The sequence below is a fragment of the Agelaius phoeniceus genome, chromosome 8 (genome assembly GCF_051311805.1).
Source record: "Agelaius phoeniceus isolate bAgePho1 chromosome 8, bAgePho1.hap1, whole genome shotgun sequence".
NCBI classification, from domain to species: domain Eukaryota; kingdom Metazoa; phylum Chordata; class Aves; order Passeriformes; family Icteridae; genus Agelaius; species Agelaius phoeniceus.
The window spans coordinates 27,685,153-27,709,937 of record NC_135272.1 but is presented as its reverse complement, the minus strand read 5'-3'; the positions used below and the strand labels follow the sequence as shown (position 1 = coordinate 27,709,937).

At 41.4% G+C, this 24,785-nt stretch overlaps 1 protein-coding gene across 10 annotated transcripts in view; it reads right to left on the bottom strand.

Annotated features, from left to right (window-relative positions):
* The window catches only part of ST3GAL3 (ST3 beta-galactoside alpha-2,3-sialyltransferase 3), a 176,104-nt gene that overhangs the window by 68,969 nt on the left and 82,350 nt on the right, over positions 1-24,785 (bottom strand). For all 10 annotated transcript variants that reach the window (XM_077182426.1, XM_077182432.1, XM_077182425.1 and 7 more), the window contains one exon: positions 1,294-1,388. In XM_077182426.1, coding sequence (XP_077038541.1) covers positions 1,294-1,388 — 95 coding nt within the window. The remainder of the gene's footprint in view (positions 1-1,293; positions 1,389-24,785) is intronic.

Genomic DNA, 24,785 nt, shown 5'->3' with positions numbered 1-24,785 from the left:
CAACAAACCCAGAGAAAAGGCTGCCAGAGCCATTCTGTCATTCTCTTTTGGTGAATTTCTCTATTTGGATTCAGTTTAATGGAATGATTTTTATTAGGTCTAGCTGACATCACATGTAACCTGTAAATCCCACCTCCACACTGGCCAGGCATCTTGCCCTAGCTTTGTATACCTTGTGTGCTGGTTAGAAGGGGACAAGCCCTGCTGTGGTCACAGCAGCCTCCCACTTGTGCTGCCACCATTAGTTCTGTGCTGCAAACTCTGCTGGCTGATTTAGAGGACAGTAATTAGCTTCCTATTGAGCTGCAAAAGACTGACTGGACAAGGAATGGACAAAACAAAGAAGGGAACTGATGCAAGCCAAAAGCAATTTGTCAGCAGAGCCTTTGATTTGATCAGAGATTGTTCCATAACTACCACACCTGCTTCCAGGGAGAAATACAGAGCCAAGCTTTCTGTGGTTGCAGTTCTTTCTCCACCAGGTATTTAAATTCCTACGGGATTATCTGTAATCTTGAGTTTGTCAGTGGAAAAAAAAATTTCCAAGTTGAAGCAATGCCACAAAAACTTATTAAATACACTGGATCTCAGATAGTCTTCAATAAATCACTGCAGTGAGCACAAGCCTTCTGCTCCACCACCACTCAGACAGAGGCTGTGATTGCACATGTGGGACAAGTAGGAGCTTGGCGCCCCAAACCAGATCATCTTCTGGGTGGGCTACTGGCTCCCATCTCATCCACCAGCCACAACTCCTGCTTTCCTGAGAACACCTGAGACACAGCCCCTTCTGCCTTGCTCCAGCTGGTGGATAGGGAATATTAAAATTATCATCAAAGCATCTGAACATACTTTTCTTACTTGTTATATAAGTAAATAAGTAGACCAACTATAAAATTCTATGATAAGAAAATGAAGATTTGTATCAGTGGTCAAGCCCAAGGCACTTCAAACCAGTTTGAACCCTCTGCTGCTGTCAGCAAAGCTGCTACAAGGTCTTCTGGCAGCCAATGTCAAAATGCTTCTTCTTGAATGTGGTCGTTGGTCTAAATTGCCATTGTTGCACTGACTCTCCACATGTACTAAACCATCTTCCCTAAGGCCACCCTCCAGAGTCCATGGTCCAGCTGTAAAAACCCTTCTGCATTTCTCAGAACTACATATACAATAATTCTCTCAAACAGGGGAAATAAACTGAGCTCGAAGGACCACCTGAGTTTTCAAAACAGAAAAGAAAATGGGGCAAGCGTCTGCAGACCACCTTCTTCTCCAACAGCTGCAGTTTTCTCATACCTTGTCCTTTAATTCCAAAGGGGGGTACAAAGTCCCTGATACGTGCCCATTTCCTGAAGGAATCGTCCAAGAACATTGGTGCCGGCTTCGAGAACCTGAGAAAACCAAAATGAGAAAGAAATTAACTCCTGAACTAGGAAGTATAAACCTCTGCAGGAATGTTGAGAGAATCCATACCTAAATGCTGATTCTACAATGTCACTGGCAACAGAGTAATGTGGAAGATTTTACTTTTACCCAAAGATGACTGCAGTGAGACAAAACTGCCAGAATTTGTGCCACAAGTCATGGACCTAGCATTCACTTCCACTCAACAATTTAAAACTGCCCCAGTACTGTTTGGCTATTAATTTAGCTACAATAAAGTGTAAATTGCAAGCAGGGTTTAGGCAGTTTGAGTTCCAGCTTTGTGAGCCCAAGCCAGCTTCTGGGCTGTCTGTGTGAGTGTGTGAGGAGTCTGCTTTGGCCTCACTCGTGCACACACACAGCAGCTATCACCACACAGGCAAGAAAACAGGCCAGGAGATCATGAAGCAGTTTGTAGTTTACAGAGAAAGGAAATGGAAATTCAGTGCCTTCTTCAGCATTCATTAACACATAAATGATTCAAGAGAGGTTCCTGCCAAACCAAACAGTTACAATCTATCCAGAATCCCTTACAAAAAAGAGACCTAGTCCTTCTTAACCATGTCATTATGGAAATACATTATCCTAATTATACCCTCAACACATAAACAGCAGCTAGTAAAAATTTGTCTCTTCTAGAAACAATTACTACAGTGGCCAGAGAAAAGGAAACAATTAGCAAATATAGAAACATTAACTTCAATATGGGACCATTTCTGAGTGTATCAAGTACTAGAAAGTATGTTAATACCATTAGAAATCTGTTCATTCAATCATATCAAAACAGTAGCAGAGATGTTCTGGATCAAAGTCAATCCCACCAAGAAAAGGAATGTACTACATGTTCAGAGTCAGAGAAAACACCTCCACCACAGAGCAAGGTACATGCCCCTGAAATAGATCCAGCTTTCCCAACCTAGACATGGGAGCAGGACAGGTGTAACCCACGGGTTTAGCTCTCCCTTCAGGCTGTTTCTGAACTCAGCATGCAACTCTTGCTGCAGTCAGACAACCTTTGAACTACCTGATTTAGGATAAACTCATCTACACTACACCACAGCCGGGTACAGAGCAACAATTTCAAATAGCAGCACAGTGAGGAAAGGATGGAATGAAATCTAAATTATAAACTGGTCAAAGTGAAGTCCTATCTTAGATGCCCAGATGCAGAAATCTATGGAAAGGGGAAAGAGACCAGGAGAATTTAACAAAACAAGAAGTCTCAGATTAACCCATGCATACTGCTTCACATCCACTCACGCAATCTTTAATAAGATAATCTATAGCCATAAAAGCAAGATGCACAGATGACATGGCTGATCTAGAAGGAAAGGATTGTTTTTTCCAGAGCTGAAAATACAAAATATATAACTTTATCTGGGAAAAGATGGGGAAGGTATGTTAGATATATTAAAGCTTCTGAAGCTTTTAAGTAAAAACACCCCACAGGCCTATTTAAAAACAAATAAATAACAATACAGTATTAACTGTAACACATTTACTCTGAAAATATCCTAAAAACTTCAATAACCTGACAAATTAGTTTAGTGTTTTCTCACACAACTTGGTGCACCAAAATATAATTATTATGATTCCTGGGGTGTCTCCAGGGACTTACCTCCACCTCCTTCCAACATCAACAGGAGGAATCTTTGCAGGTTGGTCATGCAATGCAAGAGCATTATAAGCTGCAGGGCCACAGCAGAGATGCTCACAGCCCTTCCTCTACAGCCACCCCTTGAACTCTCAGCAGAAGCCAGGTCCCACCATTCTCCCCATGCAGCAGCCTAACTCAGAAGCTGCTGTTATTTATACATGCAAATGACTGGCCTGTTTGCAAGTGACATCTGGAAAAGACAATTTACAGAAGTCTGAAGTGGAATAAGGAATGCCTCTCCCTAATTCAGATTTCCATTTACAAAAGGTGCCTGGTAAAACCAGAAGGGAAGGCAGATCCTCCTAAGACTCCCTGGACCCCAGGGGAGTCCCCAAAATCAGCTGAAGCTCAAGGCACGACTGATCTAATGCTCTGTGGTATCGCTTCTGCAGGTGACAACCAGGGCACCAAAGTGATGCCAAGGAAGGGGTGAAATGATCATTGGCCTTTTTTTGGTATTTGCTACAAGTTAATGTAGGGATTTTTCTAGCAAAGAACACAACAGCCTTAGACTAGCTACTATTATTTGGTAATATTTAATACTCCTGTATACAGGGCCAGAGAAATGGACTTTTAACTCATACTTTTGCTTCATTTAAGGAGGAAGAACAGTTTTGGGGAAATATTATATCCATATGGGAAAAAAGGGAGCAAGTTAGAAGATATTTTGCTCCCATAAATCTTGAAAGTAACTCCATTTCGGAAATATTAAGAAATTATGAATACTGTAAGCTCATGTGCTTTGCCACCTCAATAAATCAGAGCAAGCCAGAGCTGATGTCCAGCAGTGACAGGGAAATGCTGTCTGCCAGACTCTCCAGGAGCATGGCTGTTCTGTCTCAGCTCCGAACCGCATCTGGCGTACTCCAGGACCCTTCAGGAAATATTGGGATTTGTCTCAAACAGGCCATGGGAATGCTCTCTGCAGAGCACCTAAAATACATTCCAAGGAATGCATGGGAGTTTGTCAAAGAGAAAAAGCAAATGTTTCTGAATGATGTTAAAACTCTGCATGCACTGAGCAGCTCGGTATGAGATGCTGCATTTTGCCTGTCACAGCTGCCTAAAGGCAGATTGGCTTCACTGGCAACCACAGCTACAGACCCAAAACAGGTTTGTGTTCCTTCAGAAAATGGCACAGAAAGTGAAAGTTTTGATTTTTCACTTCTAAATTTCAAGCACTTCCTCTCTACTCCACCCCAAATTCCAGGACAGACATATTGCAATCTCATTGCACCTGACACCCTGAAAAGCTGAGGAATTTGGCTGCTTGTGGCAGACACTTATGACCTGTGTAATTTGAGAGAGAAATGCCAAGCATCTACAATCTCTCGTTTGAATGGCATACCCTGCTAAAAGACAAATGACATCTAAATGGGCATTGACATGATAATTGTGAGGTACAAAACAAATCTCTCCCAGCTCTCAAGTTTGAATTCCTCATACAAAGACAGTAATAAAATCTCTAACAATTTGTCACCACGCACAGCAAAAGGAAGCGAACGTTCTGCCAGAAACTGTTCTTAAACAGAAATCTATAATCACACAAAAATGTGATATATATTTGTGCCTAAAGGACTCTGGCTTTTGTGACAAAACATTACATTTCCAGTTCTTTCCTCCCTGACAAGAAGAGTTGTGACCCCAAAGCATTTCTGAAGGCTGAGCTAGCCTGCCAGAAGCTCCCCAGCCAAGTTTTTCAGCCATTCCATTTTGTCCCTGATACTGAGACCACTTCACAGCTGCTCCTCTTTGATGAGCACAGAAGTACTCAGCATAAGCAGCACTAACTTCCCAAGGTATCCTGCAGTCACTAGGCAAGGTAACTATGGGACAATTTTAGACATTGAATATTGACCAGAATCTGCTCCCTACTCCTTATCTGCTGTTTTCCAGCAATTAATACATAAATGTGTAGAAGAGAAAAATGTACATCTCAGAGAAAGAAAAAGAAATAAACTGGTTTATGTGCCTTTGGCTTTAATGAGGAGGGATGAAGAAAAGGTCAAGTTCCTGAATGAGTAAAGGAGAAGATGGCACCACATTTCTAAGGAACCACAACACCAAGGAAAGGCAGACTGGCAGACACCAAGTTCCACTGTGAGCTTATATTTCAGATATTCCCTTTTTAAAAAACATCCTCCTTTAAGGTGACCCGTAATTTTGTTTATTCTTTAATTAAGGAGAATCAGTAGTGCTGGAAAACTGAAAGCTGAAAGAAAAAAAAAGCCCAAACAGTGCTAGAACATAATGCTGTGCAGAACCTGCACACTGCATTTGTAAAGGAGCAGGAACAGCTTCTCTCTCTTTTTTTAAACCACACATAAATTATTTATTTGCTCTGGCATGACTTCTATCTTCTGTTTGCCGATGATCAAAAGCATCCCTGGTTAGACAGAAGGCACAAAGTCTACCAATGTTATTAATTAAATACAAACTGAAGCCCTTGAGTGCTGAATCATTAGCCCTGACACAGGCATTTATGGAGAGAGAGAATCTAAACTAACCTTTTCCTTTTTCCTTACTGAGACCTAGAGGTATGCTGTCTCCCTTGCCTCCCTTCTCTGGGGAGCCACATGGTGTGACAGCATAGGAATGAGGAGGTTTGTGACATCCTGATTTTACATTTCTTATTGACATTAATCCTCTGTCAAAAATCCAAGCAGCTCAAAGATTCCTCAAGGAGCTGAAAAATTTAAGAAACTGCATTAATAAGGATTAACCCCATCCTACAACCAACATACCACTTTTCCTGTATCAGCAAACAAAAAAAAAGATGGCTGCAAGAAGAATATCTTTAACAGCAGAGATCACACCAAAAATTAAGTTGATCTTAACAAACTGCAGAAGTATAAAATAAAAGAATATGGTAGAGAGAACTTAGCACTGAGGAATGGCTGGTCAGAGCACCCTACCAGTGCCATTTGAGACCACCTCACTCTTTACAAGAGAGTGTGAGCCACAGATCCCCACCCATTTTCTCCCCTGCCCTGTGTGCCTACAGGCCCTTGAGTGTATCTGCAGCTGCCTCTTTCAGGCTGCAAAGGTCTCAGCTACTTGGCCACTCCCCACTCTGACACCGCTGAATTACACAGCAGAACAGTGCTCTGCAGTAAATGTCACCACCACTCCTAAAAGATGACTTTGAACAGGCTTTATTCCATAAGCAAAGGAAAGGGCAGGTAAAATCAACTGAACCCAAACCCCACAGACCACGTAGCAGTTATCCCTGCCTACTTCCCTGTGAATGATTGCTCTGTACCTTTGAGGCACTCTGGAACATCTTCAGCCTTCTTGCCCTCTGCTCTCCATCACCTAGAAGTTGTTTAAACTCATCAGTGCAACCCTTTTCTCATTTTCTCATTGCTCTATTTAGAGTTGGACCAGCTGCTCCAACATGTATCTTAAAAGGCTCCCATCCTCTGTGCTGTGGTTCATACAAAGAACATTATTACACTCTTGCAGGAAAGATAAACATCCTATCATGAATGAAAAATGTAACTATTACAGCTGTAAAACCTGTTAAATAATCTACTTTATTTAAGATCAGAAAGCATCAACTCAAGGACCATGTCCAATTCTGGGCCTCATGTGAAAAACATGAACAAACTGAAAAAAGGCCATAGGAGACTCTGAAAAATATCTAAGGACTAGAAAACATGATGTCTGAGGAAAGCTAGGAAAAAAAACCAACTTTGTTTAGTGTAGAAAAAAACTGGAAGAGTACATGATAAATATTACAAGGCTCCTGCAAAAGAGAAAGATAAAATCTCCATATCCCTGGTAAAGAGAAGTAGTAACACTGGTCCTAAAATGCAGCAAAGAAAACTTAATCATTAAAAAAATGTTTCTTATGCTTGGGATCATTACACATGGAAATCTACTGTCTGGACATGGCTTACAGAACTCACATTAACTACACCACTTTCTGATTTGATTGTAATATTTTTAACAAGTTTATATCTATTAAACACCAGTTAGCCATAGCTGTGCCTACTTTTTAGAGTGAAATGCAAATAGATGATCTTTTGAAGCTCTGCACAGGTCTATTTCATCTAAAACCACTTTCATACTGGGCTGACATGGCTAGGAGGTGACCAACTAGCCAAGCTACAGCTGGGCTGGGAATCAGGAGCTGCCCTTCAGAATTCTTGCACTTCTTAAGTATTTCTCTTCATATATGGTAATCAAGTTTCAGTACAATCACTGCAGATAAGCAGCACGTGGATTTTCCAGCCTGCTGCCTGCCAAGAGTGCTTTCTGTTTGTACCCCGCACCTTTGTGATAAACAGGAAGACACGTAAAGTTTAACCTTTCTGCAGTCATTAATGTCTTGGGCTTATGGCACCACTAAGGCACAAAATCAAAGAATAATTTAACATTGGCTCAGTCCCTCCTGCTCACTGAATGTGTTCTGACATGCATTAAGTCCAACAAAGTGTCCTGAGCAGCTTACCCACATAATGCAATTAGTCATGGGGACTGGAAAAGTTTTCAGATAAACTATAATATTTAAGACAAAATGAAATCAGTTTGCCTGCTCTGATGAAATCCTCACACTTTCCCCCTGATTCTCCAAACATTTCAGACAGAAAACACACATGCATGCACAAAAATAACAAGAAGCTTGGTTTAAAGGTTGGCTTCCTCTTGGAAAAAAAACCAAACCAAACAAACCAAAAAACTATAAAATTCAGACCAGGCAGAAGCTTTGTCCTGACCTGCCTCATGCAGCAGCTTATAAGACAACATGCAAAATTTGTCATTGTTCACAAAACTCTCTAATACCAAAACACAATTATGCAGGGGTGAAAAGCTAACTTCTCAACAACACAAGGTTCTGTTAGTTTAAAAACCAGTCTTCTAACATCATTTCAATGTCATAGCTTGTTTCTCATGTGTTATTGTCAATGATGCAAGATTGAATTACAGCTCATTCTTCCTACAAAAAGCCAGGTGGGGGGTTCAAGAACTCTGAGGGAGCACTGAGCCAAATAGATGAGATTATGTGGTATTTGGAAACATGATGAAGGTGAGCGAAAGCAGACTGCAATTACTGCCTGGGTTTCCAAAGCCTTCTGTGCAAACAAAAAATGAGATGAAGAGGGAAGGTGAAAGGTCCAATACTTCTCCCAAGAAGAAAGAGTTAGCTTCCATAGAAGATGCCAGCCAGCAACTCTGCCAGTTGGCCAGGCTTTAGCACAATTCTGTTCCTGTTAATACTCTGCTGGAACAGGAAGGGGATTGTGCTTTCTAATGAACACCAACTGGAGAGCAGTCATGGAGGGTCTGCTGCTGTTCAACACTGCACTCCCAAAAGGCAGGGTATCCAGGGATCTCTTTTTTTCTGGTGAAGATCTAACACATTCCAAAAGACTGCAAAGGACGGGCACAGTTCCCAGCACGGACCTGTTGTCTTTCATCACACTAATTAACCAGTCTGTTAAATGCAGTGACTGCACAGTACTTTTATAAAGCCAACTTAATGTTCTCTTTATCCTTCCTGCAGAGAGAAGTTAATCCCTGTTATTGCCACTCACTGCTCATTCTTGCCACCACTGGCCATGTCTGACTGTCCTGAGCTGCCAGCAGTCTTATGGTGGAGCACAACAAATTGCACTTCTCTGTTTCAAAAGCTCTGATCTCATCTTCTCCTACCACATTGTTTAATGTATATGCCTATCTTGAGGTTATACTACTGTCTCAGACCAACCTTCAGATTTCAAATCATTGGAGAGAATAGTAAAATTTTGAGTGGCCTTCATTCATTACTTCACAAGTAATTATGTTGCTGTAGAAGGAGCCTGGAACACTCAATGCTGTAAAGAGATTGGTATATATGTAGGGAACAGGACACTGATGAAAAAGAGCCTTCCACCATCAGCTAAGCCAAAAATGCACATATTGCTCAGCACAGAGCTGATGTGACTGCTCTGCTGATGTACAGCACAGGGGATGTGGCACAGAAGGGAAAGAGCTGTTGAAGCTAATGAACAACTAAGCACAAAATGAGTGAGACTTGATCCTGATACAACCAGCTAAAGACAAAAATAAGGTAATCAATCTTTAAAAAAATCCAGAACAGCTTTGTTATGGAAGCTAATGAAGACAGGAAAGCACAAAACAAATTACTTGATGTGAAGATTGGTCATTTTATGAAAGGGGCTGTATGATCTGGTGTCTGCATAGACAGAAGACTGGACTTCATCATTCATTCAGTTTCTGAATGCCTGATGTTCCTTCACCTCTGGCCCATTGCTCTTATACAGCTCAAAAATCTGCGTGGGCCAAAAGTTCCCTGCGTAAGTCTTACAGGAGTAAGGATGCTGGCAGAAGAAATGTCAACGTTTCAATAATTGTAACTAAAGCAGATGGGTTGATCTGAGTGAAAATAGTCTTTAGTTTTTTCAAGGCTCATACACTTCTGGAATGACCAATTCCATTTTAGAAGCCAGACAAAAAATTCCTATTAACACAATATGGAAAACATTAGTCTGTTGTGAAATACACATGGCATTAACAGAAGTCTTGTGAGCTCTTCTGATTTTCTTACATGTAGAGCAACATTCTGAAAAGTTCTACAGGTCACAGTTCCTCATATCACACTCCTGGGAGAATCTTCAGCCTTCATGTTAAAAAAATCCCACAGCAAATAAAAAAATATTTTTATAGACTTATAGTTGGAAATGAGACCTCAATAACTAATAAATGCTCAGAAACCTGAGGAGGAATAAAAAGAAACCATTCTTTTTCAACTGCATGAATTTTCTATCCTGACTCATTATTACTGACTATTTGCTGGTTGCAATTCTCATCAGTGAAACTCCCTACAGTGACTTTAAGGTGATCCAGAGAAGGTTTCCTCAATGAAAATGCATGCAAGGGACAAACTTGCTTTCACACACCAACAGGAAATGAGAGGAAAACAGTAAATGTGAGGGAAAAAAAGTCTGCAGAAGCTATTGCTCTGACAGCTGCCTACAGCAAACAAGACAGGCAGACAATTAAATGCAAAGAAACAAAGACAAGAAGTGAATCTTCTTTGCACACCACAAATTGATGCTCAAAGACAATTATACAGATGTTTCTTACAATTTTTGTCAGTTATTTTCAGAAGATTTTTTTTTTAAGTTATCACAATGTGCATTTCATGTGAAAAGCTGGCATAGCAATGACCAAATCAGGTCTGCAGTTCCTTTGAGAAAACAGGAAGATATGAACTAGAAATGAGAACAAAATTTGCAGTGGAAACAAGAAAGGACTGAAAGCAGGGGAGGTGTTGGGCAAGCACAGGAGATGCTGGGCAAGCACAGTTCTCCCCAAAAACTGGACAATGCTTTTTGGCTGGAATCCATACTGTGGCTTGCACCATTCAGCAGTTGGACATCCTAACTTTAAAAACAGTGAGAGTGAAAATGTTCTCTATTGCATAAATTCCTAAGGTCTAAACAATTTAGCTTGTCATGCTCCTTCTTGTAGGAAGTTGTTCAAGGAGCAATTATGTGATTTTCAAGCTTGCCAAGAAGTCAAAGCAGCATCATTCATCCAACCAAAGATTAAGCTTTTTTCCTTCTATTAGGTGAAACAAGATAATGCAGCTTTAAGTGCCATTTCCTAGGTGCAGCCACCAGATGTGCATTTGTAGAATGTACACAAAGAAACCCCAAACATTACTATCAGAATAATTTCACTTGCTGAAAAACAGTTACAGAAAGATCACAAAGCTGCTATTAACAAGATCCATATCAATCTCAAAGGGAAAAATTCCAGATGCATTTCTGTTTCTCTGCTGCACAATAGACTTCACATTGTAGTCCAGGACAAAGTGGGGGCAGCCAGTTGTTATTATTTAAGATTCAGACAGAGGCTTTTTTCTTCCTTTAACCAGATGCAAAAACCTCCAAGGATTTCACTGAAAGCCTGAACAAAAAAAAAAAAACCCAAAAGCCCAAGTGGAAAGAGTGTTTTCAGAGGGACCTATCCCCCTAGGTGCCAGAAGGTACTTCTGTAACTGGAGATAATGCTTGATAGAATGACATGGACCTAATGTCCAGTTTAATGTAAATTTCTGGCTCCTCTGTCACCTTATTAATTCCAGCCCTTAGCCTAAGAGTGGTGATCTGTAAAGTAACATGCACTAAAATCTTCCAGATAATATCAGCACTATTTAATATACACCTCTCCCCTTTGGTCCCATGGTTCTAAAAATAAACAAGTATTTTAACAAACCAAGGGTAAGACTCTGAGCCTGTAAAATCTCTTTCTAGGTACTGTTTCCAGAGATAAGGCACAGAGACTGGACATGGAAGAGTTTCCATGCAAGAGGCCACCTGACAAAACCAAAAGGATTTACTGACTCACAGAGCAAGTGGGTGCTGTGGAGAAAGCTGCAAACAGACAGCTCCATCCTTTCCTCATCACCCCACACAGAAAATGTCTGGCTTGAGTTAGAGATCAGGCAGGGAAAAGAGACTAGAGGTGAAACTTGACTACTCTGATGAAGTAAGAACCACAAGCCATGTGGATTTCTCTGGTCCTACCTAAAAACAGGCTTGAAAAATAAGGCCTGTCCTTCCAGCCAGCACACTCACTGCCCTCATCCAACCAGGGCCCTCTGCTCTGCTGTGTCCCCATGTCCAAATTCATCACACATCTGGCAAGAGACCAGCAACAACAGTACCCACAGCAGTAACTTCAAAGGACTCTGCCAAGAGGCTTGATAGAGACTCGAGCACAAGGTATGCTCTTAAAAACCTACCTTCTAAAATGCTATAAATCTCCTGGAAGAACTGATATCCTCCCTGACTCACTAATCAAAGCAGAGACACCCTCCCAGTTCTTTTTGCTCCACTTGAAGAATGGTACAGCAGTCCTCATTCCAGGAATGGAGTTTTTCAATGAGATAGTTCATTTCAACAATTTCCCACAAGAAAAAACTGCAGAAAAAAAGGATACTGCTGGTTTATGCATTTGAGATTTATGTAAGTCACTGAAACAAATACTAAATATTATTAGCTACTAAAGGAAATGGTTATGGTGAAGATGAGGGGTTAAAAACCTCACACAAATATGCCTTCTCTTTCAGTATCCTTGATAGAGAAATCACTTCTCCTACAGCTGTGGGAAAGAAAACAAGACACAACGGCTGAAGTTAAAATTACACATCTTTGGCTGTTATCAAAGGGAGCTCTAGCACATGGACAAAGTGCAGTCTGCGTGATTCCAATTCCAAAGCAAAGAAATGCTGCAGGCGTATTCATCATCCACATTTGTATTTGCTCCTGAATTTTACAAAGAGCAGTGAACATTGCTGATCCACTACTTTTGTCCCAGTAGCAACGTTTAATTGCGTCAACTGCATTCAGCCTTTGTAGAAAGCATCAATAAATTCACTCCTACAATTGATACTCTCCCAGTGACGCCCTCAGGCAAACCAACATGAAGCAGCTCCAGTGTGCAGCACTGCCAGCTGACACAGAAATCCTGCCACACCCAGGAGTTTTCCATACCCTTAGAGTGTGGGTGGAACAAAGTACAGAGAGCAACTCAGCATCTCCATTAATCCACCAGGGAGACACAAAAGAATCACAGAATCGTTTAGGTTGGAAAAGACCTCTTAGATCGAGTCCAGCCATAAACCCAGCCCTCTCAAGGCCACCACTAAATCATGTCCCCAAGTGCCACATCTAAATGTCCTTCGGCTCCTTCCAGGGATGGCGACTCCACTACCTCCCTAGGCAGCCTATTCCACTGCTTGATTTTGGAGAAGGTGGAGAAATTTTCCTAATATCCAATCTAAACGTCCCCTGGCGCAAATTGAGGCCATTTCCTCGTATCCTGGAGAAGAGAAGGACACCCACCACACCAGAACATCCTTTCAGTCTCTAATTCCATAGAGAGTGATGAAGTTCCCTCTGAACCTTCTTTTCTCTAAATACCCCCAGCTCCCCCAACAGCTCCTCATTGAACTTATCCTCTAGAATCTCCACCAGCTAGTCTCTGCCTTGGCCTGGAATTCAGTCCATTCTCTGTATTTTCTTAACATCATCCAGTTTTGGGGGTTTTTTCTCATTCTTTTGTTTGCCCACTTATGTTTGTCTAACCACTTAGATTGCACTCCACAAACAACTACTCTCAATTTACATCTGTCATAGAGAAGGTGTTCTGTGTTTTCTTTCCACTTCGTAAAAGCATTAAACTTTTCACCACAGACATTTTGGAAGCAGACACGCTTGGTGTGACAGGGCAAGAAATCTCTCCATTGAAATGACAAATTGCAGTCATTTTGTCCTCATTTAATCTTACTTTTAACAAAACAATCACCTTGTTAAGAAAAATTGAAAAAAAGTATGAAAGCTCTCAGCCTGCAAAGTGAAAGCTTTGAAATGCACTGGCAAAGAAAATGAAGACCATAAGATGAGTAATCTTAATCACCAGCTGTTTCTATTTCTAATATCATTTTGTCTTAAGTACCTCTACCCTTCAATAAGTCAACAAATGCTCAGTCTCTTCTTTGAACTTAGAGATGTACAATACAACAAATAACAAGAAAGCTATGCTTCAACCTACTAAATAAATAAATAATGGCAATCAATAACTTTTTCCCAATGCTGTAAGAAAATCCTATAAAACGTGGTGACTGGCCTTCAAAATTTTTCCCAAATACTGATTTTTCTAAAAATTATTTCCCCATATAACTTAGAGTAGTTTAAAAAAAGTTAAAGCCCACAACCCCATCTAACTCAGGATATTCTTTAATTTCCTTGTCTAAACAGAAAAGTTGAAGGACTACATTAGCCAAGTATCTGCTGATCTCAATGACAAGAGAAATAGCAGATTTGCATTAGCCAGCAAAATAGCAATGCTGTTGGCCAAAAGGAGAACTTCCCACAAGTATTTATGGGTGCTCTTTGGGCAAGTGTTCAAGCAGCCAGCTGTGGAGTGAGAATACAGTACAGGATCATCCCACATTACTCTCCCTGCCTCTGTAATGCACATGCTCAGCCCTCCTAAATTGTACCTTTCCACTGGACACTTTGCTTTCCCTGAGCTGCAGGCTAAGAGCACTTGGCTGTGATGTTCACAAGCAACACCACTATAAAACCTGCAGATCCTCATCAATGCTGTGTAAATGTCACTGCTAAACCACAGTCTACAAGTGAATGAAGATTTTCAGAGACAATCAGCACTTTGCTAAATTCAACAGCAACTGCCTAATAACCAGTCTTCTCAACAAATCAGGTTACTCATGTTACCATACTTGTCTTGCAGCAATTATTTCTGAGTATTCCCAGTGATGTTCTCCCACCATGACAACCTGATACATGCTCTGCAGCAATGGTTTTCATTTTAATATCTTGGCCAGCCATGGAGTGAATCAAATTGACAGCCCCTCTACTGATATCAAGCTTTAGAGGCAGCAGAACAGGTCCATTCCCGTCAATTTTTATCAGCTAAACTTTGAAAAATGGTGCCCCTAGTTAGAGGGATTAGTATCTCCCTGAAAACGGGTATTAGGAATAAAAATACAAGAGCAGCTCTACTAGAAATGAGAACAGGCTGATGTGCAGGAGTATCAACAAATTGCTTCCCAACCTGCCTGGGGCCAGCACAGCTTTGGAGAATCTATAACACTTTGAGGGAGCTTTTGTTCCATGGCTACTTGCTTCTTTTGATACCAAGAGCATGCTGAATGTGTGCAAAGCACAAATCTGAACAATCTGCCTGCTCTACTCACAGTAATCACCCACTGAAAGCTATTGTGGATGCTTCTAGAAATGCACGTGAAGAGCCTGGACTGAGGGCAGTGACCTCGAGGCACTGAGCTGTGCCAGCGCCAGCCACCAACACCAACCCCAGGACAGGCACAGGGCTCAGAGTTGTGCTCTCCTGGTAATTACAGTCACTGTACCAGAACTAGTTGTCTCTGAGGGAGGGGAAAAAAAAAGGTGTTGCTTGATTTTTAGCTTGGGATTATTTTTTTAAGAATTCATCAGCTTGATTGCCCAGCAGTAAGGAAAATCCCACCTAACGATGCGAGTGAGACTGTGCTGGGGCAGATGAGAGTTCAAAATCTCTTTCCCAAAAATGGCAATAAATGGATGTCCAAGGTAAAGCAAGAACAGGGCAAAGAGATAAAATATTTCCTCCCTAACATTCACACAGCTTTCAAACATTTTCAGCTGAGTGGATTTCCTGAGCTTGATGTGGTTTGTCTAATCAGCAACCCCCCTTTCCCTCCCAGCAATGGATCCCTCCTCCAAATGTTTGTTCAGACTCCTCTGGAATTTGTACAGACAATTTGCAGCTGTCACATGCTTTGGCAAGGAATTGCCCAGGTATATGACCTGATGCACAAAGAACTGAATCTTTTTTGTTCTGATCCATGTAAGTAGAAACACATTATGCAGAAAGACTATAGCAATGATTTTTCCCTTCTATCTTTTTTCCCTGTAGTAAAAGCCAAAGGTAAATTTAGTGCAGCTCAACCAGAAGACCCCCCACGAAAGATCATATCTCCTTCCAGCTGCCTCAGCAATCACGTTGTTCCCTACCTCTCAGTCCCTCTTTGTCCTCAAGGTCTTCCCTTATTCTGCATTTGGGATCTGACATTACCAAGCTTGAAGAAATTTTGTTTCATGCAGCTCTCATCTGGGAAGTACATTCCACCTCTGTACAACAGAAGTCTTTTCATCAAGTTATTATGTTCCTTATGTGTGCTCCTACTGTATCTCCTAAAGCTTCCAGCTGGCTCCCCTGATGTCCACCTCAAGCCACTTGCTCCTACCCACCAGGTGAGCACCTTCTCCTCTTTGGCATGGCAGACCATTCAGCAACATTTAAACTGGGGAGTACTGCAGGTGGTCTTGCCTCTTCCATCTCATAAAGAGTCCAGCCACTTCCTGCGTTCACAGAGGACAGCTTTCCTAAGATGCTTCTGGCTGCTAAGATGGCTGGAGAGTTTCAGATTTATGGCCTATGACTGAAAAGCTCTCTCTGCACACTGTAGTTCCTGATAGGACCATTACAAACTCCAGGGAAGGACATGGACATGGAAGGCTGGAACGAGTCTAGAGAAGGGCCAAGAAGATGATAAAGGGCTGGAGTGTTCAAGGGTGGGCTGGATGGGGCTTGGATCAGCCTGGTCTAGTGGAAGGGGTCCCTGCCCATGGTAGGGTGAGTGGAACGCGATCTTTAAGGTCCCTTCAACCCAAAGCCTTGTATGGTTCTATGATCTGTTTAGGACTGAAGGGCTATGCTATACAGAAAACCCCAGCTGCTTTCTGGAAACCAGGCACATGCACAGAAATCATGGCACACTCAAGAATGGTCTGGGCTTCCAGCTGGTGAAAAACATGAAGTCACTACATCCACAGACTGCATTGTACAAGGAACAGCAATTATGGCAGCTACCAACTGCTTCAAAAGATCCTCTCCTGCTCTTTTGAGAGAGCCAATGTTCTTCAGCAGCTGCACACAAGGAGTCAAACATCAGCTTTCAAAAAGACATCTTTCTTTAGGAGATGAGGTCTGCCCAGACACCAATGACAAAGAACCACATTCCTCCTCTTTAGCTTTGGCTAGTGTGGGAATGAAGCTCAGACACAAGAAAACTTCCTCTGTAGCAATGTCCTGCAGCTGTCAAAGAACTGGCGTGTGAACAAGTCAGGCACAGGAAGAAGAGAGGTGCTACTACAACCCTGGCCAACTGAGCCACTTCAGAGTCTCAATCTGACAGCACAAAAGTAGGTGACCAGAGAGACACTCTCCCACTTTCTGTACAGCTTTGACTCAGACATTCACATGTTGTCCCTATGGACCTGCAAGAAGTACAGGAATACATATGCTTTGATCCAGCAATAATGACTTAAAACCCAGTCTTGTGTGGGAAGTGTTGACAAATTACCTCTGGTAGACACTGAAATCACTCAAACAATTAACTGAGATTAGATTAGCTGGTAGGGTTGGAAAGAGTCTATGAATAAGATGTGTGCAGCTGCACATGTTTTTACTCAATTAGATGACAGTAGGACATGTATTACTTCAAACATCAAGGCTACACCAAATCAGATAAGCAATCCCACCTAAAACAAAAACCAGCAACATACTTCCCACAAATGTAAAATAACTTTGTGCTAAGCCATAGAGGAATAAACTGACCAGAGACAGTTTCTTCCCAACCCCAATCAGCTTCAAAATCAATACCCTAAAGAGCAGGAATTCACATTCTTACTTTTAAAAAAAATCTACTGTAACTATAGAAGTTTTATTACTTCTATATTTGTATTAGTTTATGATGTTACATCTCTCTTCCAGATTCTGTCTCAATAAAGTGTATAACATAAGACTAGTTTGAAACATGATCTATTTCCATTCAACTGAAAGCCAAGAAGGTTTAATATTAATGCAATTTACCACTTTTCTAACATTCACTAAATTGTACACACCTATGGTATTTCCTCTGCAAACTAAATGCATCACATTTTTGTCCATACAAAACCTGTCCTTCCTAGACAGACATGCTATGATTTTATTTTGGACTAGATCAGAAATCAGATCTGAAGTGGATTTGCAGACACACTGCCACTACCTCTTCTTAGCATGGGGTAGGAGGAAGAGCACAGGAGCAGTGCCTGAGCACTATCTTTCTAAAGGAGGCTTTACAGAACTGGTGTGAAAGAACTTCTGAAGGACCTGTGAAGGAGTGCAGTGAAAAAAACACATTTTGAGAAGAGCCAGCTTGACAGTGGTAAAGGCTGTTGGCTGAAGTAACCTAAAAGACCACCAGTTTTAATTTGTCACACTTCTTCCACCCCCTCCTGTAAAGTCACATCAGCTCAGAAAACATCACCAGGAAGACATAACAAAAAAAGTCATAAACACAGGATTCCACAGACAATGGGACAGGTTCTCTGGTGACTTGGACTAGAGGGTTTAATTTTTAAAACTGTATTTCAGAGTCACACCTCTACAGTCTGCTAGGACCCCATCTGAGATTAGTCCTTGAAGCTTAGCAGTGAAGCAAGTAAAAAGAAGATAGGGAGAACAAAACAGCTGCAAATGGAGGGGGAAAAGCAATACAAGGCAGTGTAAAAAAAGCACAATGAATAGTCATAAGTGATGCAACAGGTCATAGCAAAGAAGAAAAGGGCATTGAAATGAGATTTGAGCCATTACATATATAGCAAAACTTCAAATAGGTTCACACTGCATCACATTGAATTACAGAGTCGTGCTGATCTGTCATTCCATGGTCACCTGGATGTTTAGAGTTCTATTTTTAGCATTCCTTTTAAAGAGTTTTCCTGGGAGACCATATTTATTGTGTTGTGGTTTCCCAAGTTTATTGGCAAGTTTAGGTAATATATTTGTTTCTTTCATTCCTGCAGCTGAAAGTCTGATTTTAATGAGAGATTGCTCATTTCGGTTAGCAACTCAATCTTTACATTCTTAAGCCTCTTTAAAATTCCTGCATAAATACAACCTAGGATGGGTGATTTAGCAGTGATTAGTTTAGTGGTGTGAGAGAGACCAGAGACACTGCTCCGAGGTATTTTACTGTTCTGAAGTTAGTTTCTCAGCATATGAGGCTTGAAAGCTGAAAAATAGGAAAGCAGCTTTACAAATTGCAACAGGGAGGAGAGCTAAAGCTTCAGTCAGATACACTCTATCCTCCACCTCCTTCCTGGCTGTACAAATGAAAACAAAATGCCTCTAACTAACAAAAAATACTTGCTGTTATGGGCAGAAGCATGACGAAGAATCCACCCTCCAAGCAGTTTTAGTGGCAGCTTCCGTGGCAGTCTACCTCATGATCAATGGGGTTCTTTTTTAATGATTAGCAAGGGTGTAATTAAGGAAACCGAAGGAAGAAAGATAACTCAAAAGATGAATGAGGCCTTTATTCAGGGTATCACTGAGATGGGGCACTGGGTGTATCACAAGCAAAGGTGAGGGTCCTGTTGGGCAAGATGAGCACGAGCCAGGGCTGTGCCTTTGTGGCAAAGGCAGCCCCCAGCCCCAGGGGGGGACCCTTCCCCTGGCTCAGCACTGGGGGGGCTCTGCTGCAGGGCTGGGGCACTGCTGGGCTCCCCTCTGCAGAGACACACACTGGAACAAGTCCAGCAAGCTAAGATGATTAAAGGATTGGAGCATCTGCCACGAGGGGAGGCTGAGAGAGCTGGGATTGCTCAGCCTTGAGCAGAGAAGGCTCAGGGGGCTCTGATCAGTGTGCATGAACACCTGACAGGGGCAGTCAAGCAGGCAGAGAGACTCTTCTCAGGGGTGCACAACACACAGGGCAATGGGGGAAAAACCTGAAATACAAGAAGTTCCATTGGAAATAATAATACTGGTAGGGTGGTCAAACATGGAAACAGGCTGTGCAGAGAGGATGTTCAAACACAACTGAGCATGGTCCTGAGCAACCTGTTGCAGGTGACCCCACTTTGAACAGGGGTTTGGACTAGATCACCTCCAGAAGTCCCTGCCCAACCCTCCTAGTCAGTGATGCTGTGATCCCTCTCCCCATGAAGCAAGGAACAATAAACTTGCAAGAGCTCAATTCCTATCCAGGTCAAATCTCAGAAACAAGGGTCTGTTAAACCCCATTTTATACGAGTGCTGTAATTCCTGCTGACCTCAATCAGCCTAATCAAGTGGTAAGATTACAAAATGAAAAAAAAAGGGCTTTAATTTGATCATTACTCGTAGCTATTCCACTGACCTAATGCTTGGCCACGAAGAGCTCATGAAAACTGGATTAATGCATAAAAATAGAGGATTCATCTTCTGGAAACCACAGCTGAAATTTGACATTCAACAAAACTGGAAATCTGTAGCTCTAATGTCATTCCATTGCTAATGGTCATATTTACCTGGCATAAACTGCACAAGGATAATTTGATAAATCAAAGTATTTGCTGTTTAGTCAAAGCTCTCCTATGTATACAAACACGCAACTCCATTCCACACCTTCACAATTTAAGTGGAGTGGTAGGACTGATAAATAAGTTAGAAGCAGAGCTGTGTGACACCACTGTGTGTGCTGGGAGACTCAGGGCTATGGTACAGCCAGCAGTGCTGCTGCAGGCAAGGACAAAAGGAAGTCACAGAGCAGAGATTAAAAGAACAAGAAAGCCCAGCATGTCCCATGAGTGTGCACATTATGGCATTGCTTAAAATGTTAACTTGTGTTGCAAAGGAAACAGATTGTAAAAGTGACCACTATTTCTCCCTAATGTTTTATTTTTTTCTAAGCTACTCTTCCGCACAGTCATCTGACAAACTACAGAACCATGCAACTAACATAAACTTATACAGCTAACAAGCACAAATAGGAAAGATGCTTCACTTTTGTGATTGAGTCAAATTAATTATTGAACAACCCCTTTATTAGTCAAGACTCCCCAATAGCCTCATGGCAGAGAGGTCAGGAATTTCAAAATTATGTGCCCAAACACATGATCTGTTTCATAATTTATACTCATGAGCCATCTTGGCCAGCAGAAAGCAAAATATTTCTCGAATACAAACACACCATAGGAACAATAGGGACTTCAGTTTATCTGATCTGTGGCTTCTTTTCTACATCATTTCTGCATCAATCCAGCTGATCCAACACAGGTATTAAGCAAGAGACTGGAGAACAGGAAACACAGCCAGCACTTGGGTTATGCTGGCAGCTAGATGGCAGGTTTTATTCTCCACAAGTATTATCAAAGCCTGACTCCAAAAAGCACTTAGAGGCCAGAGCCTCCTAAGCATGAAGTAGTCTGTGAACATCCAAAGAGTGGTTAGCTCACTTAGGACTATAATCCCAGACAGAATCCTTCTGATGAGGCCAAGGTTCCTGACAACACAAACACCACAATTCAGTGATTTAGGAAAGGCTGGCAAACCCACAAATTACTCCCACTTCTGTAATCCACAGGGCACAGAACTGCCCTTCCTCGAGAGATTTGTCCCTCCTGCTTCCCAGCAGCCATCCTAGAGGGAACCCTGATACCTCCTTCTGGAAGCACCTTAGACTCCTTAGCCCTCACTTCATTATCTTTCCCTATCCGAGAGAAGGAGAAAGAAAGCTGAACTTAATCCTTTCCCTGTCTGCAAAGTAGGAACCAAGTAAATTTACTCATAAACTATTACTTGGACTATTTTCTCTTGAATTAAATAATTCTAAGCCAAGAGTGACTCAGAAATTGTTTTGGCCTAAGTTTTATCAAACTGTTCATAACCACTACCCCATTACACCATTTGAAGGGATGGTCAGCATGAAGAATGCCTTTCCATCACTGTGTGAAATTCTGTGCTTCAGCAGCTTTCAGTCATAGAGGTCAACATTTTCAAAATAGGCTACCCAGAGTTCAGTTTTCTAAGGCAATTGAAGTAAAATAAGTCTATAAAACTTTGGCCTAGATTTCTGAGGTACTGAATGCATTCGGCTCCCACAGCTCTGTAGCATATATAGCTTTAAAAAAAGAGACTAGGTTCATAAAACATGGATATAGACTAAACTTCGGAAATGTTGGTTTAAAGTCAAGGATCTGAAACTGATCACAAAAGAAACCAGAGTCAGCTTGTGAAAATATTTTCTATGCATTTTTTCTTAGCACATTTATGCCACAGCAGTATAAAGCATCCTGCACATAGTAAAGATTTATTGAGTTATACCTTCATTGGGCACATTCTTCTCTGTCTTTTAAAATAAATTTTAAAAACCAGCATTAATATTACACTGCAGTGGGGGATCCATGCCCACAAATGCCTCCTTTTTGAAGCATAATCCATAATGGACATGCTTTTAATAAGCACCTCAGACACTGAGGAAATGTCACCAGAAGTCCTAATGGACTATTGAATGTCTGCTATGAAATGCACTGCCTGCTTCCACAGAGCTCTGCTAATGCTTATTTTCCTACATAATTTTTAGTGCTTGCAGGGGTGAGACACACTCTGCCTATTGCTCAGGTACCTCAGCTGGCTTCCCTCCTCCTCTAAGTACATTTTACAGTACTTGCAGGAGATATGTGCTTTAGGAAAAAATGAAATCTATGCTTTTCCATGGCACAGGTCCCAGCAGGCAGACCTCTTATGCTTGTAATTGAATTATTCTAGCTTCCTCTTCACTCTTCCACATACCAAAGCACAGACATAACTACTGGGCTTTTTTTTTAATTACCTCCTCACTGTAGACAAACCAACACAGTAAATTCAGAGTTGCACCACTTAGATGGTACAAGCACTGCAGAAAACATTGACATAACACACTAAATTAGCAGCTTACAAGAATTCCCATTATTGGTCTTTTCTTTCCTGCTTAGTTCAAGAAGCAGAACACTACACTGAACCAACACAGGCAAGAAGAAAATCACTTTCCCTCTGGTCAAGAGTTTTTGCTAGTTGTCTGAAAATTGAAATACAAGAAAAGTAAGCAGCTCTCTTCCTTCCTCATCAATGTAATTCAGACCATCTAGAAATGAAAATTCTAAGAAGAAATAGCCAAGGCAGCAAAGGATTCAACATTTACAAATTTCCCATGAGGCTAAACTGTAACTTTTACAGCCTCTATTCTATTAGTACCATGTTTGCTTTACAATTATTTCCATCACTGTTGTGCACTTCTATTACTTGTTAATAAAACATGGTTTTACTCTTCTGTAATGCCCTGACTTTTCCTTCAAGATGCTCACAATATATTAGACTCCACCTCCCTCTGTTTAGTGATCACAACTGAGAAATGCAACATAAAACCCAGTGGATACTCCAACCCGCCTCATAGTCAGAAAACTGATGGCACATCCCCATTATCTAAGGCAGAGCTGTGCTGCTGAGACAAGCTGGCACACACAGCCACAGCGAGGTAGGAGCCTGGTCCCAGAAGCAGGAGAGCCATGTCAGAGAGAATAAAGCTACCCATGAGGCTTATGAGCTCTGGCACAGGAGCCACAGATGAGCTTCTCCTCCTTTCAAAGGCAGGTTCATGCCCACCATTTCATGATAAGTGTATATGCATTACATAACATGCTGCTCAAACTTGCCACATTCAAACTCGTAGGGTACTTTGTGGCAACATCTGGCAGACAAAGAACATGCAATTCAAATCTAGTTTCTTTTTCCTTCAGTATGACAGATGAGCTCTCTTCTGCCTTATCTTGTTTTTCTCCCTAATCTCAGGTACCCACATACGAGGATTAAATAATTCTGAACATTTTACAGGAAAGTATAATCTAATAATTTATCATTGCAATTAAATCCACTATAGGCTTGCAAACAGCTTGTGTGACCTGTCAGAATGTTCCCAGATTTCCTTGGAAAGGCAAAAAGGTTTTACGTTTAACTCAGCTAACAGTTAAGTGGTTGGCAGTAACTGTCCACAGAGTCCTGCAGAGGCCAATAAGTCTGAATTTACTAGAGTGGAAAAGAGGGAGTTAGCAAAAGGAGGCAGATCTTGTCACTGAAAGTATGACAAATGAGAAGAATGAACTTAATAGCAGTTTTACAAGAGACTAAAAGGAGCAATACAAGTGTAAACAAGAGGAGAAAGCAGCACATTACTGTAATAATGCTAAAAAGAGAAAGTCCCAGCTCAGGGCTCAGCTATGTGAAAAGGAGGCAGCTTGCTGGTTTTTTGTAGATCAGCTTTGGAGCAGAATCCCATGGGTTATGTCTCTACATGGCTATATTATTCAGGTTACATTTAGCAATCTGATCTTGTTATTTAGCAACACAGACTTGCTGATTCATACAAGCTAACCCAGAACACAAAGTGTTTGGATTCTCTTTTCCTGTTAAACTCTTTGTTATTTAATGCCTGCAAGATTGCACTGAAGTTCCAGCCAAAACTCATTTCTGCTGTTTCCAATATACATTCCAAATACAAAAAACATGGCATCACATCAAATGTTAAAGTAAGATCATTGTCATCCAGCTGCCAAATAGTTCCTACAGGTTCAGAGGCAGACAATTACAGAAATCATGAACAGTGGCTCAGCAGATTGAGCTGACAAGTGTTTTCATACTTGTAGTATCACACTGCAGTATCACAGCATACCAGGAGACATGGTGGTCTAGAGAATAAACAGATTTTACCATGGAAGGAAAAGGATAGATAAGGCAGTGGCTCATAACCCCAGAGCTACCCAAAGAGCATAGTGTGCGAAACTGCAAAAACAGGCAGAAATACTTTGCACAGAAAGGGCAGAATAATCTTTTGCCATCAGAATAACCCAGTAGCCTCCAGGAATGTTACTCACAATGTTAATCACCACAGAGTCGAGGATGAAAGCTGAGGTCCTATTGTGCTGTGCAGCATAAAACCAGGGACCAGCCCATGCAAAAACATCTGTCATTCATTTGGACAGATAAGGCAAAGGCAACACAAATCTCACAGAGAAAGGGAACTGCACAATGGTGGTAGTTATTTTAGCTCCATAGCTGAGAAACAGGTTTAGATCAGAATGAAATGACACGGTGTGAAGAAACGAAGGCAATACTACAAGGATAATTTTAATGAAACACTGTAATTGAAGAAAACCTGGAAAGTTCTAAGGCAGTTGTAGGAAATAAAGCCAGGAAGGCCTTAGAATACAGATGTAAATGAGTCATTTGGCAAATTTAAGGAAGTTCAGACTGAAAAGCTGAAAAGAATTCCACAATCCAACCACCTTCAGGATTTGTTTGAATTTCTTGTATCTATTTAGCTGCTGCA